This window comes from Pistacia vera, unplaced genomic scaffold, assembly GCF_008641045.1.
Source record: "Pistacia vera cultivar Batoury unplaced genomic scaffold, PisVer_v2 Contig340, whole genome shotgun sequence".
Taxonomy (NCBI): Eukaryota; Viridiplantae; Streptophyta; class Magnoliopsida; order Sapindales; family Anacardiaceae; genus Pistacia; species Pistacia vera.
The window spans coordinates 32,626-47,616 of NW_022196158.1; the positions used below are offsets into that span (position 1 = coordinate 32,626).

At 34.7% G+C, this 14,991-nt stretch overlaps 3 protein-coding genes across 5 annotated transcripts; 1 reads left to right on the top strand and 2 right to left on the bottom strand.

Annotated features, from left to right (window-relative positions):
* On the top strand, positions 1 to 3,363 carry LOC116138397 (F-box protein At5g67140). Of its 2 annotated transcripts, none has more exons than XM_031424105.1 (5): positions 1 to 288; positions 373 to 519; positions 2,113 to 2,248; positions 2,664 to 2,762; positions 3,035 to 3,363. In XM_031424105.1, exons 1-5 carry the CDS (start codon positions 200 to 202, stop codon positions 3,176 to 3,178), a joined length of 615 nt encoding a protein of 204 aa, XP_031279965.1. In that variant the 5' UTR covers positions 1 to 199; the 3' UTR covers positions 3,179 to 3,363. The 2 variants fall into 2 exon arrangements, with proteins under 2 accessions (XP_031279965.1, XP_031279964.1); XM_031424104.1 differs by having other exon boundaries at positions 17 to 288; positions 2,966 to 3,363.
* A 1,693-nt stretch (positions 3,364 to 5,056) lies between these two features.
* On the bottom strand, positions 5,057 to 8,053 carry LOC116138396 (PI-PLC X domain-containing protein At5g67130). 2 transcript variants are annotated; one of them, XM_031424102.1, is made up of 8 exons: positions 7,801 to 8,053; positions 7,600 to 7,722; positions 7,358 to 7,495; positions 7,062 to 7,160; positions 6,658 to 6,961; positions 6,347 to 6,570; positions 6,175 to 6,261; positions 5,057 to 5,603 (listed from the first exon to the last, which is right to left on the bottom strand). In XM_031424102.1, exons 1-8 carry the CDS (start codon positions 7,921 to 7,923, stop codon positions 5,418 to 5,420), a joined length of 1,284 nt encoding a protein of 427 aa, XP_031279962.1. In that variant the 5' UTR covers positions 7,924 to 8,053; the 3' UTR covers positions 5,057 to 5,417. The 2 variants fall into 2 exon arrangements, with proteins under 2 accessions (XP_031279962.1, XP_031279963.1); XM_031424103.1 differs by lacking the exon at positions 7,358 to 7,495.
* An 864-nt stretch (positions 8,054 to 8,917) lies between these two features.
* On the bottom strand, positions 8,918 to 14,954 carry LOC116138349 (histone-lysine N-methyltransferase CLF-like). The gene is made up of 12 exons (XM_031424064.1): positions 14,847 to 14,954; positions 14,196 to 14,243; positions 14,030 to 14,101; positions 13,200 to 13,927; positions 12,532 to 12,685; positions 12,171 to 12,394; positions 11,660 to 11,791; positions 10,977 to 11,067; positions 10,026 to 10,073; positions 9,789 to 9,917; positions 9,617 to 9,694; positions 8,918 to 9,460 (listed from the first exon to the last, which is right to left on the bottom strand). Exons 1-12 carry the CDS (start codon positions 14,952 to 14,954, stop codon positions 9,269 to 9,271), a joined length of 2,004 nt encoding a protein of 667 aa, XP_031279924.1. The 3' UTR covers positions 8,918 to 9,268.
* Positions 14,955 to 14,991: the final 37 nt, after the last annotated feature.

The following is a 14,991-nucleotide window of genomic DNA, read 5'->3' on the forward strand; positions in this document are numbered from 1 at the left end:
AATTATTAATTAATCAAATAATTAACAAGGAAAATGGAGGAGATTCTTGAAATGATGACAAAACTATGTCCACATCCTCGTGCCATTTCTTATAATTTCATTTGCTGAGGCACCTCTCCAAAGTACTATAACTTTTTAGTCTTTTACGACCTTTTCAAGATTCTACGTACCCACAAAGAAATAACGAAATTGAATAACTATGGAGGTGGAGGCACAGATTGATCAGTTGCCAATAGATTTGTTGGCTCATATCTTTGTTTTGATTACTTCCTTCACTGATTTAGCCCAGTAAGTATTGTTTTCATGTTTTATATTCATATAGGTTTCGGTGTTGTTTTGTTGTTGATAATTTTTGGTTTGTTTGTTTAAAAGGGCGAGTAGTGTATGTAAGAAATGGAAAGTTGCAGTGAAGCAGTCTTTAGCACTAAGAGAAAATTTGAGCTTTGCTGGGTGGAAGATGGATGATGATTCCACCGCACGTCTTGTTGGCCATGCTTACAGCCTCAAAGAACTTGAAATGTACTCTATCTTTCTCTGTTTTTTTTCTTTTTTCTTTTCTGACTGTGCAATCATTTTCTTTTAATGTTTGTATTTCTTGAAAAAATTGAGGCCTCATGGTATTTAGGGTCAGAATTCAGGAGATGATCAATGAAATTTTGAATGGGAACACTTTTTCTTCCATGAAATCCTGATCATAAATTCTGCATATTGGAATGTTCACAAGAAAAAAAAATGTCTTTTTGGTTTTAGTCGGCAAGAGTTCTCACCGTTTCACAGTTGCATAGCAACAAGCCTCCCTTAAGCAAATTTAAGCCGTTCTCTTTCTTTGTTCACAATTTCTTCGTAATCCAATTGAAACCTTAAAGAATATATTGAGGGCTTGGAGATGACCTGGAAGTTCTTGATCCTGGAAAAAAAAAAAAATTCGTGATTATACATAGTATGGAAAGTCTTTATTAGGTTATTTGTAAAATTCGATATATCATATAATTTCAGTTTTAATCTCTTTCCTCTAGTTTGAGAATGGATGAAGTTATGTTGAACAGGCTGAATTGCTCAAATGCAGCTAATAAGATTAGATTCTGTCCATGAAGATCCAAAATCGTGGCATAATCCAAACTGTGTTGTTTCAATGGTGATTCATTTGCTCTAAGTGTCTACATTGATCCCATATCGTGCTATTTTGATGAGGTTTATTTTGACCCTTGAGTAAATTGTGGATAACATGTATGTGCTGTGTTTCTCATCTGGAGTGTTCACTGCTAATTCCATGAATCAGTAATTTCATACGTGCATCATCCCCCTCACCATCCCTCCCTTAAAAATAAGTGAAATAAGAAAATAAACTTATATTTTTAAAGATTTTAATCAAATTAATGCAAGAAATATATCTAGTCTCTTTTCTTCTTCTCACAAGAGATTGGAGGATGGTCATTGATGTAGTGGGCAAGAACAATCCCATTTAAGTATATCTTTCATACTAGATTAATGTAGGATGCTCCTTTTCTTATAAGTTTGTACTAAGGTAGTTATGATCTAGCCAACATGTTAAGTTTCATTGTGCCCAAAGAGATATCTTAATTGGTTTTATCTCTTTCTGTCGACACAAGGTTTAGGAATCAAATCACTCTCAAACCAACATTAGAGGGATTAATGATGTTAAGTTTCATAGTTCTTGCTGTTATGTTATTGATTTTAAAAAAATCCTTCTATAAGCATTAGAATATCTTTCTTATTCTTTCAATTGATTACTTTATAATTGTTTATTAGTTGAGCATTGTGGAGAAGTGAGATGTGTTCTGATTTCTATCATCCTCTTTATATTTCTTTTAATTTTCAGTATAGGTTATAAATAAATATCAGGACAGCTAAGTTTCAAATTCCTAAAAAATGTGTAGGATATCTGGCCAGTAAAGAGAAAAAAAGGACATATGGACTTGCAATGGTCATGAAACCTTGATTATCAGATTGGTAATATCCATAAATATCTTTCTGCCACATGCTGAATGTGAAAGTGTTTGATGTCAAGTACATGTACCTGAATCAAGATCAAAATGCATCGAGCTGATTCTTTACATTTTCAGTTTACGATATTCTCTTATTGTATTTCAGTTCAAGGAGTCGGTGGGATTGTCAAATAACAGACAAAGGACTGTACAGAATATCATTAGCAAAATGTATCAGCAACCTGACGTGCATATCGCTGTGGGGCTTGACAGGGATCACAGACAGAGGTGTTATTCAAGTGGTATGTTGTCATAATCATTTTTCAGAACACAAATACGTGTTGGCAACAAAATTTTAATGGTTAAACTGAATGTCAAAGTTAGGAACTCTATCCTGCAAGCTATCTGTTTTGCATAACCAAATTTTTTTCTGAAAAATATTCATGGATAACTTTAGAAGTAAAACATGAATTTTGACATAGCTAGAGGTTTATGCCATTGACCGGGGATGTGATTAGGTTTTGTGTTTTATACATTTTTAAACTTATTTTGGCCATTGACTAAATCTATGGTAGCTATGGAGTTTTCTTTGAAACTAACTGATGATGCATTAATGGTTTTGCTTTTGAATGTATTGTATTTGTGGTATTTGTTTTGATTTAGAAGATAGCATGCCAATCTGGATTTTCTTAACTTACCTTACCACCTTTTCGACAGATATCAAGAGCTAGTTCCTTGAAACACCTGAATATAGGCGGTACATTCGTCACTGATGAATCTCTGTATGCCATTGCAAATAGCTGTCCACAATTAAAAGTGAGTTATCTGAAAAAATTGCACTTTGAATTATATTGTTGCACCAATTAAGACGTCTCAATTTCCAGTCCAGCAAGAAAAGAGTTCAATTTTGAATGCTTTTACATGGCAATTAGTATTACCGAAATGCTTTCTGTTAGTCAATATAGTTGAATAAATGCATATTGAACAAGTGTGTCTAAGTGTCTATAGCTCTTTTCCAGAATATTGTACTGTGGAGCTGTCGTCATGTAACTGAGAATGGGCTTCTTTTTCTTGTAAATAAATGCCAGAAGCTTGAGTCCATCAATGTATGGGGAACCAGAATTCCTGTAGACTGCTTCATAGGATTGCTTACAATCAGTCCAGCCCTTCAGATAAAGCCTGAGGGACTGCTCTTAAATGTTGGAAATGCTTCTATGTTGCCTGTTGTATAAGCTGTTGCTGTTCGTTCAATCTTGTTTTTTCTGTTGCGCTTTGTACAGATTATTTCTCTTCGTATTTTCATAATTGTTGTAAAAGTGTGTATAAATTGCCTATTGTTTTCACTTTGGTTATGTAGAGTGAGGCATCTGTTGTATTCTTTTGTGATTGTGCACAGGCACAAATGATATTCAAATAAAATAAATCTGTATGATTATACTACCACCCCATTATGGGAGCATGATTATATTAACACTCGAATTGAAGTAGCCCAATGGGTTATTAGATGAATTATTATTGGACATATCTCTCTTCTTGCTAATACTCACTTCATATTAAATAAGATAAATAATAAAATAGAAATCTAGCTCCAAAGTCCAATCTTCACCATTGAATTGCCCCCATAAGGCCTAAAATAATTAATGTGTGAATCACACACCAGTGTTGGTCTAAATATGCTAAAGAAGCCCTGCCCGTATCGGTACAGGCTTGGAATTCTTGGTTTATGCATTACTATATACTAAAGCCCCCATACAAGTCCGAGTTCTTTTTACAAAATATAAATTTTTTAAACTAATAATAATTCATTTATATAATTTTATAATCAATGTTTTAATTTTAATTTTAATTTTAAAACTTGAATCTGACCAATTGAATCCAAAACCGTTATTAATAGATCGAACCAACTAGGGTTAATTCGAAAAAGTATAAGTATTTTTAAATGTTAGGTTTTTATTCCAAAAATAAGTTTCACATTAAAAACATTATTCAAAATTTTAAAGAGAATTACTATTTTCCTCCCACATTTTATCTTTCATGACCCAATTTCTAAGTTTACCCCATTAAAATGCTTCAGCATATGCAAATGTCTTTATAAACCTCACCTATTTCCAAAAATCTTCTTTTATTTATAGTTTTAATATTTTTTATGCTTCTTATTTTGAATTAATGTTGAGAGATAAAATTCATTCACAGGTATTTTTACTTTCAAAATTGTAAGAATAATTAAAAATTTTGATGCTTCAAAATAACTTATAAAGAAGAAAAAAGTTTAAACTTACAATTATAAACCGTAAATTTTGTCTCCATTATATTTACATGACCTTGATTAAATTCTCTCAATTGCATAAATTCCATCTTTATTGAATTTATGCAATTGAAAGATGAACTAAAATTATTGAATTAGAGTTTATGATCAAAAGATTAAATAAAATTTTTAGATATGTAATTAAAAATTGAGGTCTTATTTAGTAATTTTAATAAAGGATAAAATTGTAATTAAAAATTTAATAATAATTGTGGTCTAAAGAGATAAAATATAGGGGGCCAATAGCATCACTCAATTTTAAATTATATTCTAAATTTTTAATATTTAAAAAGTGTTTGAGAAAATATTTTATTATAAAACTTATAAATTAATGTGAAAATGTCTTTAAATTGTTTTATAATTTTATACTAACTGAAAATTACTTTCAAAAATATTATAAATCATTTTTACCAAACATTTTCATAAGATTTTTTATATTCTCTATTTTCAAAAATAAAAAAACTGTATAAATACCAACATGCCGAAAAAGTCCAGCTTAGTTCATGTTTCTCTAATATGGAGGAAAGACAGTTCGATTTGCCTTAAGCGTAATTCTGAAGCTTGATTCTCAACCAAGCTGTGCATTCAATATAGGATAATCTTTCCAATTATTCAAATTCCATACCCAACACGAAACCACACTACACGCTATCTTCCCATGGCCATGGAATAAGCATTAAATTTTAAAACTTATAATATTATATCATCAGTGCATGGTGCAAACGTATAATATTGTATAGCTTGCTGGCTGTTGATAATTGGCTTTACATATATTCTTAGACAAACAAAACTTTTAAGAATGAGTTAGCAGAAAACACATTACCAGACATAATGGCAAACTTTGGAATGAAAACAATATGGATTAGTGGTATCAGTGAAGAAGACATATGATTAAATGTCAATATCTAAGACATTTCAATACTCAAGGCTCCTGAACTAAAACCTCAACCAAATTTTTAAACACTCTGGCTCTCTCCTCACCACTATCTACATCAGTTCCTGCTTCTTGCTTCAGTTCTTCATCTAATATTCTAAAATAACTCAACTCTATTAGCCAATGTTTTGTAAAAGGCAGTGATTTGTTCCACCAATTCTCATTCCAAAATCTACTATGTATCATAGTGCCTCCTATGGTAGGCGACTAATGTTCTCCCCCAATATATTACTCATCGCAGTAATAATAGAAACACCATCAATGAAAGATAAAATAATTTGAAAAGCAAACAATTTGGGCAATGGACTATTGAAGCAGAACTTGAGAACTGAACAGATCCAGTAAAGCTTCCCATATTATTTGTTGGTGGACTCCTCGGTACGGCAACATTCTTGCAAGATCCAAAAGGTGCTCCAGCCTGCAAAATTCCATCAATAAAGTCTTGTCTAACAAACAAATTTATATGCAGATAGTACATTATTACAAGAGCTAGAACTTAAAAACATACAAATATAATTATGTTCAACCAAAAAATATAAAATCCAAATTAATCAAGATTAATGCAAAATTCTATGGTTGATAAAGTATTGACAGTTCACTCTAGGGTGAGTGTAGATTCTGATGTGCACCCCAGATTAAGTCGATGCAAAGTTCAAATTATAAACATTTTGGCAATAAATTGTTGGAAATTCCTGCTAACTTATGACCTGCTTTCTTTTTTATTTTAGAACTTTCAGCCAGATTGGAAAAAATATAATAAATTGTGATTTCCTGGCTTGGCAAAAGGCAAAATATGGATTTCAGAGAGTGAGAGAGAAGTAACTGAACGAGTATGTGGACTTGGAACAGAAGAAGTTTCCAATTACCATGTTTTCTTCTTCTTTCAAAAAAAATTACTAGGGACCAGAATCCAAAAGAGAGGTAGTGAGTTAACTGAACCAGAATGTGGAATTGAAGTAGCTAGAAATCAGACTATTATCTGGACAAACCTGGCAGGCTTGGACAGTATTGCACCCACACAATGTCTGGCCATTCATTTTATCCAAAATATCAAAGACACCACCTCCATCACTCCTCTGCAATATTTTCTCATCAGTTAGGATGCTTAGTCGGTATAGGATATCTTTGCAAATTTATCTAAGGTAAGTAAAAATTGAGTACCATGTAAAAATTGACTGCCAAAAAGTTAGGCATCACATTCCCAGCTGCTTTATAACAAGTACCAGCCATCTCAGCTAGTGGAGTTGAATGCTCTTTGCAAGCATCATCTTCAACTGGATATGTAGGGAAATAATTCTGAAGGAAAAGGGACGCCTTTTTTGAATTTAGCGGCTGTGATTCTTTTCTATTTGGACAAGAGCCTTGTTTCACCCCAGGGTCTCCAGCTGAATGCAATACATCATGAGGCCATTAAAGGATGACATGTGTGCGATTCAAATTCATAAAAGCATAACAGTTATACAAATACTTACCTTCATTTTCCACCATGTATCTCCACTGATAAGCTATCCCTTCCTCTGATTCCTTTGAAGCAATAGAAGTGAAAACAAGAAGCCGGTAGTTCGACTGCACCATTTCTGTTACAGTTGGCCAGTCTTCACCTTTCTTGGGCATCTTGGTCACAGGAAACCAATACTTGTCCAAACCAGCACTAGTAAACAAATTAATTAACCCTTTTGGAGTATGCACATAGTCCTCTATTATAATAGTCACAATCTCAGTTGGATTCTGACTCAAGAATGATTCCACTTCTTTTAAAGTGTTGATTGCAGGTTGCTGAGAACAATCCAAAACACACATTACAAACTCATTCAAAAAACAATACAACAAAATCACATTTTCGTTGCTAAAGGAAGAAAATAGGGAGGAAATTTACAAACGCAGTGAAGTTGAAACATTGCCCACGAAATGAATGGCAGAGCCAGATATCATTATTGAAATCGTACATATCCAGCATCAATCCCCTTACTCCATTCTAATCCATATCCACCAAAAGAAAAATACATAAGAATTTGATTTAAGACAAGACAATACATATAGAGTGCATAATCCTATAGAAAGGAGTGCAAAGCGATTTAGAGGACAGAATTGACATTTTGCTTGATAAATCTTTCCTACGAATCAAGGGATCAATAAACACAGGAAAGATTGAAGAAAAACATAATGGCGTACCCTCAACTGATTAGTAACAGTGTCTTCTTGATTAAAAAATGTGAGTCTTTGAACACCAGGCAAAGCCGGTGCATCAACGATACTAAATGAATTGTGAGTCACCAACCATGTATACTTGTTGAAAGGCAACCCTCCAATCTTTTGGTCAACAATTTTCACAAAACAAATCAATCCGAAGATAAAAAGAAAACAAACCCACCACCAAATGTATTAAAAGTTTGAAGCACAAGGAAGAAGCTTACAATAGCGGTTGGTATGTTAGCTTGGCCTCTGGTGCAAATGGGTTGTCTCTTTCCCAAAGCAGGGCAGTTACCGCAGTAGAGACCTGGTCCACAGTCTGTAGGAGTAGCACATGAATCAAGAACCTGTTGATGTAAAAATCATAAAATTCAGTACTAGGTCATGAAAGAAAGAAGAATCACAGACAGATCAGGATTTAGTACCTGACAATTGCCGTTAGAACAGGCAGTAGAGTGAAAAAGGAAGAGTGAAAGAAGTGTCAGTAAGAGGTACGAAGTTGCGTAGGCTCTGCATAAGCCACAAGAGTCCATGAAACACACCAACATGGCTACTGCGTGCTTATGCGGAGCTCTAGAAAATTCCAGTAGAGAGAGAAAAGAGGTGACTCGAAGTGGTAACAGCTGCAAGCCTAAAAACTAAAGCAAAAGAGAAGCTATACTGTGCAGAGATGTGACATCCATAAGGTATTTTGGGTAGTTAACGCGGGCTTTAATATCAGTATCTATCACTTTTAATTTTTCTCTTTTTGCATTTTAAGAAAATAATCACTTTACTTTTGCTTTGGACAGTTATGTTAAGATGATGTCGTTTTGTTTGAGATCCTACTCCTACGGGGAATGTCTTCTTCTAATTTGCCTTGGGAAAATTGTCTAATATAATATATAAAATATATGTATTTTGTGTAATGAGTCTAATGACGGTATTTGTCTTTGTCTAAGGGTCTTTCATTTGGTCACACACTCACACTTCGTAAGTTTTTCTTATCAGTGGCGCTCACGTGGTGGGGTAGGTTGCCTCCACTGCGTGAATGCACCGTTGGGAGTTGGGACACTTCTCACTAACTACCCCATCTTTATCTCGTTCTCATGCGCCGCTCAAACACGCCACACGCCAATTGAGTTCCGCAACGTAATTTCTTGGTGCAATTGGTTTTCAAATGCTCTATATTTATATCTGATAAATGTATTTTCTTGATTTTTTTTTTTTTTGTGGTTGTCTTACGCTTTATTGTTGTTAAAACAGCAGGTTCTGCAAAACAAGTGTCTCGTACAATTAGTCAATTACCCAATTTTAGATGCCAAAGTGTCAGGGTAGTTTACTTTGTTAGGTGCGAAATCTACTATACTCGAATCAAGTTTGGCCACCTGAAAAGGGAACTAAAACACTTGCGTACGGGATCAGTCAACTGATTAAAACTTGTTAATACTAATAATTTTTCAAGGAAAATACCAGGCAATTTTTACTATATTCATTGAGCACAAGAGCTTGATGGTCAGAACAAGTAAATGAAAGCTTAACCTAAAAGCAAGTAATCCAGGTAATGTAGGTAATGCGTTGAAGTACATTTTTGTAGCAATCCATGATAAAAACATTATCCACAGAAAAGAGAAAGGAAGATACGAGCAACAAAACAAAAGTGGTCAATAATACTGCTTTTTCTATTGCCCTTTATCCAATGAACTAATTTCCTAAAGTTAGTGGATGTAGTCTGCAATGGAATAAACATGAATCAAAAGTAAGAATTGAATAGGTTTATCTATGGAGATGACAATTGCATCTCCAACAAAATGATGGAGAGCAAACTTTTCTCCAAGGTAAATGAGAATGATGCTTCCACATGTTAAAAGAATGTAAAAATTTTAAACTTTGAGCTTATAATAAATGCTTAAACTAAGCAAGCTTCTTAGCACGGCCACTTGAGGGAGCAGCGTCCTCCTTTTTTGACCCAGATGCCTCAGGCTTCCTAGCCCAAGCAGGAGCTCTGTCTGGCTCATAACGGTAATCATAAAAAAGTTCCTCTCCAGTACTAATTCGCTCCTTGGCAAAAATGCCCACCCGATGATCCCCTGCAACCATGATGACCTGCCAGACAATGGTTAAACATGAACTTCAAATTAGCATACTCACTGCTCTACATGTGATGCTCCATCTAGAATCTAGACTACTGTTTTCAAAAAAAGGTTTAGCGGCATTTGATCAGTTGGCAGAACCTGAGTGCATAGGTAGTCAAAGGGTTACCTTTGCATAGCAGTTTGGATCTGGAGAATGATTTGCAAACTTCAATTTGTCACCCTTCCGATAAGCATCAAGAACAAACTGCAGACATGGATTTAAATACTCATATTTAGCACTGACATATTTAGCACAAATGGAAAAAAGTTGAGACAATCTGTAGTGCCATAGATCATGCCTGATCATTGAGATTGAATAGAAATGATGAATTTTCACGATCATATATCTTTCCACGTTTGTCTGCTTCTCGATGTGAAATCAGCTCTCCAGTATATTCACCAAGATATTCATGCTTTCCAACACTATTCTGTAGGCAAGCCAAAATTTATTTAGCATCAAGAGAAAAACAGAGGTCATATCATATGAAGACTGATTCCTTCGGTTGGGCTAAGCTTAAATAAAATCTGGATATTACCTTTAAGAAAGCTCCCCACCCAGAAACATCAGACCTGCCAAGTAAAACCTGTACAAATGGAGGATTAGAAGTGAGTCAACGCAAATATACTGTAGAATCTTTAATTTCAAACTCTTCTAGTTTTACAAGAATCAGTTACATTCACAGTACATATCTAATCAATACAATGCCAATTAAGTGGTATATTTGATATACACCGAAGGCAACTGCTAAGAAAGAAAGACACACCCACACAGAATACCAAGCAGAAAAACGTTACAGAATTTCACCTCTGTATCTAAGCTGAACATTTTACTGCTTAGAATCAAACATTAGATACCCTATTTTGTCCTTAAACTTACGAAACAAATATATTGTGACTGCATATGAACTCAGCCCTCAACATTACTAAATTCACACTCCAGAAACCAAAAAATTCCATTGATTAGAAATTATTAATGCCCAAGGTTCCAGAAGGTATCAGTTTAGGGTTATTGTTTTGACCATATGCAATTTCATATACCACCTTATCCATAAAAATGGAATAGTGAATCCAACCAATTAAACCTAAAAGCAGCATTTATTTTTTAATAATTAATAAACTTTTGTCAAAATAACAGAGAAAAGGTACCACTTCAGTACATGGGACATATACAAAAGGAACACAACCACTGAACTCTAAGATAATAAATACTAGATTAAATGATAACTCAAGGACAAAATTAAACAAATACCTCTTCTACTGAACAAATTCCAAAATTAAGCAGAGCTTAACACTCATTAGTCATTAGAAAAGATGCTCATCCCAAAACTTGATGACTTCAGTAAATTTAATCCCCAAGCCCAGAAATGTAGAAAAATATTTGAAGAATATCTTCACAGTAGAAAGGAAAAAATATATACAACATTCATCAGTCTAAGTAAATTCAAATAGAAAGTAACAAAAGCAGGGTGATAGAAGAATGCAATTACTCTTTGTTGTTGTTTAAGAAGAAGCTTCATATTCCTACATTCATAGTTATCGCCTTTTTGGTCAGGAATTCCAAGAGTACCATCACCACAACTGCAAAACCGATTAAGAAAGCTCAAATGACAGATAGTGTGAAAACAGTGAAAAGAGTACCAATAGTAAAAGATTGGCTTAGTTACCTGGGCACCGTAAGATAACAAAATTCAACTGATTTGTCTAGGCGAAAAAGAAATGTGACATCTATTGATCCATTTTCAATTTTCATAATTGTTTTGATACCCAAAAATCCCTCAGCCTCACTTATATGTGCATAGTGTTTAAAACGAAGGACTGCTGTCAGACCAACAATTAGTAGTTGGAAACCAAATATCCCATGTAGCTGACTCCAAAGGGTTTTGAATCTTTGAACTTTTGTTTAAAAACTGAGGATTTATCAGTGAACCCACCCTTTGGGGTTAATTTCATGAATTACTACCATAGGAGAAGCTAAAACTCCTCAAACCAAAACACATTCACAATTGAGTAAAACAGATAAAGCAAATGTGTAACTAAGATGCAGCATCATACTTAACATGATAGTCCCCCATTTATCATTGGTTTTTATTCCCACAAATCAATCAAGGGATATTTTTCACAATATGCTACAAAGTACCTGAACGAATGAGCATCCAAAATGAAAACTCACCTCACCCAACAATTCCTACAAACATCTGGATCACATTCCCTGTCAGCTGCAAAACATGGACACTGACGACTTCGACATTGACTTTTAGCACAGTGACAGCCTCTAAACCGATTCTTGCAGCTCTTGGGACATCTGGATCAATATGTAAATCTTAAATGAGATTATCCATGCATCATCAATATTATCATTGAGTGTACAATAAAATCCTGTCGCAAAACATTTATAAGAATGACCCGATAATTGCCTAAATTGGTGTAAGACAGCCACACATCAATAAATGCACGCAATGCACAACCACACACAAAAGCTTAAATAACATCTAGATCCATAAACCCCACAATTTCCGTAAACTGGTGAGACATGCAGAAACTCTTCCAACTTGCACACTAAATCAGGAAGGAAAGCAGCCATCTTAGTAAAAAATAGTAATTTGCAATTTTCAGGGCAAGAAACACCTAGATACTTCTAGATGTTTGATTTCTATGAATTAAAGGGAAAAATAAGGACTCACCCACAATACTTTTCACAGCAGGTTCCATTTAGAAGGCAAGCACACTGCTTTCCACAAGCAGTTTGGCAGCCACATGGATTATACTGCCGGCATGGCTGATCTTTTCTCTCAGTAATCCGTTTCCTAATTGAATGGTAAGCAGCAGATTTCCAAGTATACTTCAGGCGACGTACTCTACCTCTCCTACGTAAAAATCTTGATCTTCTTCTTACTTCATTGTTACCCTAATGTTCATATAAACCACCAAGACCCCCAAAAAAATTTGAAAATAAAAAAGAAAGGAAAAAAGAAATATACTTCTTAAATCAAGGGGAGTCCAATATTTTGAGTCAAGCAAACCATATAAGATAAAAATACTAACCATATTTCCATTTAAATCAAACTTAGAATAGCCTTCAAGAAGAGAATTTGCGGCATCACCTTCGCCAAAGAGTTTATTCTCAGAGGAAGTCAGGTACTGGAAAACCTCCCAACAAGTCCTCAATCCATTTAATAGGTTCCTAGCTATTAGACAGCTGCCATTACCAACAAAGCTCCACCCTTAGATGAAGCATCAATAAACACAAACAAAAATATCTTGGAAACAATAAGCAAAAACAATGACATATATATACAGCAAAGCGTTTTCAAACTACACATTAGACACAGCAAAAAGAAAAATTGGGTTGTAAAATTGAATCTTATGAGCTGCCAACAAAAAATAACCATATGGAAACAAATTGACAGCAAAACTACTCAAATAAGTACTTTACAGTGATCCCGAGCTTTTAAAATTTCATGAAGCCAAGGAATATGTGGGGCATATGCTAAATACCACTAAACCTATTAATAGTTGTTTTTTCACAAGAAAAATGAAAAACTAACATCATTTCTCGTTAAAAAGAGATTGACGCAAGTTTTTTTTTTATTAAAGGTCAAATCTGAATCATGCAAAAATTCATCTCCAATCCTACACATAAAAAAAAATTCTTTTCAGGAAAATGAAGTAATATGGTAAATATTAACACATCACAGATTCCGTTGACCAACCTGTTCCGGCCAAAGATTTCAACACCTTTATCAAAAAGACCTTTTTCAATAGCTTTCCAAGATTTATCATCACTTAGTTCTCGTTTACAAATGTTCTCATCCACATACTCCTCTTTCCTAAAGGTGCTATTACTGCTGGTTGCAGGTGGGTCAGTAGTCATCTCAGACGATAGAACAATGGGAACTTCACCCTGCACTGAATTGCGGCTATCCTGAACTCCCTTCTTCCTAGTCCTTCCAGAATTTGGAGATTTAACATTCTTATGTGAAGAGGAATTAGCATCTTCGTTTTCTCTGCGTGAATAAGATCTAAGCTTCATATCACTAGGTGGAGGAACTCCACTCACAGTGGAATCAGAATCAAAAGCTGCCATTTTCTTCTGTCTCTTTTGCATGCAAACAAGAACACGTTCAGCAACTCGCTTGCTATTCCTTTTACGTATTCCATATTTTCCAACCACCTTAGTTTTTGAGGGTGATGAGCGGTGGGTAGAGGTGGTATCTTGCTTGGGGCCAACCTCTGAGTCACTGCTTTCAGAAATGTTTTTAGCATTGGACGAAGCACTTTCACTTTGGTAGGATTTTACCCGCCTTCTAGCAGACAGAACTGAAGATTTCTTCCTGGATGATGTCTGAGCCCCAGCACAATCAGATGATGAGACAGATCTTTCTTCAATATTAACCTTCAAAGGGGAGCTAACTGCAGCATTTCTTTCTGACTTCAGAACCTGACACAAGTGAATATAAAGCTACTTAATATATTGTTTTCAAATTCTTCAAGGAGATAAACCAAGCACATAAATCATATCAATCAAACAGCCAACACATACCGATCGATAACAATGTGGGCCACATGGCACATTATCCTCATCTAAATGGTATGATGGAGGTTGTTTATCAGCCTGACATTTTTTTTTTTTTTTTTTACAAGAAAAATATTAGAACCTGGAAAGATCTTCTAATAAATATTAACAGTCAGTTACAGAATCAACTTACAGGAAACACAAGGTCCTGCGAACATCCATGTAACCTGCAATCAAAAACCTGCCAACACAAAGAGAATAGCAATGTCCTTAACTACAGGAAGATGGATGAAAACGTAAAAAGATTGGCTTAGTTACCTGGGCACGTAAGATAACAAAATTCAACTGATTTGTCTAGGGAAAAAGAAATGTGACATCTATTGATCCATTTTCAATTTTCATAATTGTTTTGATACCCAAAAATCCCTCAGCCTCACTTATATGTGCATAGTGTTTAAAACGAAGGACTGCTGTCGACAACAATTAGTAGTTGGAAACCAAATATCCCATGTAGCTGACTCCAAAGGGTTTTGAATCTTTGAACTTTTGTTTAAAAACTGAGGATTTATCAGTGAACCCACCCTTTGGGTTAATTTCATGAATTACTACCATAGGAGAAGCTAAAACTCCTCAAACCAAAACACATTCACAATTGAGTAAAACGATAAAGCAATGTGTAACTAAGATCAGCATCATACTTAACATGATAGTCCCCCATTATCATTGGTTTTTATTCCCAAATCAATCAAGGGATATTTTTCACAATATGCTACAAGTACTGAACGAATGAGCATCCAAAATGAAAACTCACCTCACCCAACAATTCCTACAAAATCTGGATCACATTCCCTGTCAGCTGCAAAACATGGACACTGACGACTTCGACATTGACTTTTAGCGCAGTGGCAGCCTCTAAACCGATTCTTGCAGCTCTTGGGACATCTGGATCCATATAGACAAGTGTCTCGTACAATTAGTCAATTACCCAA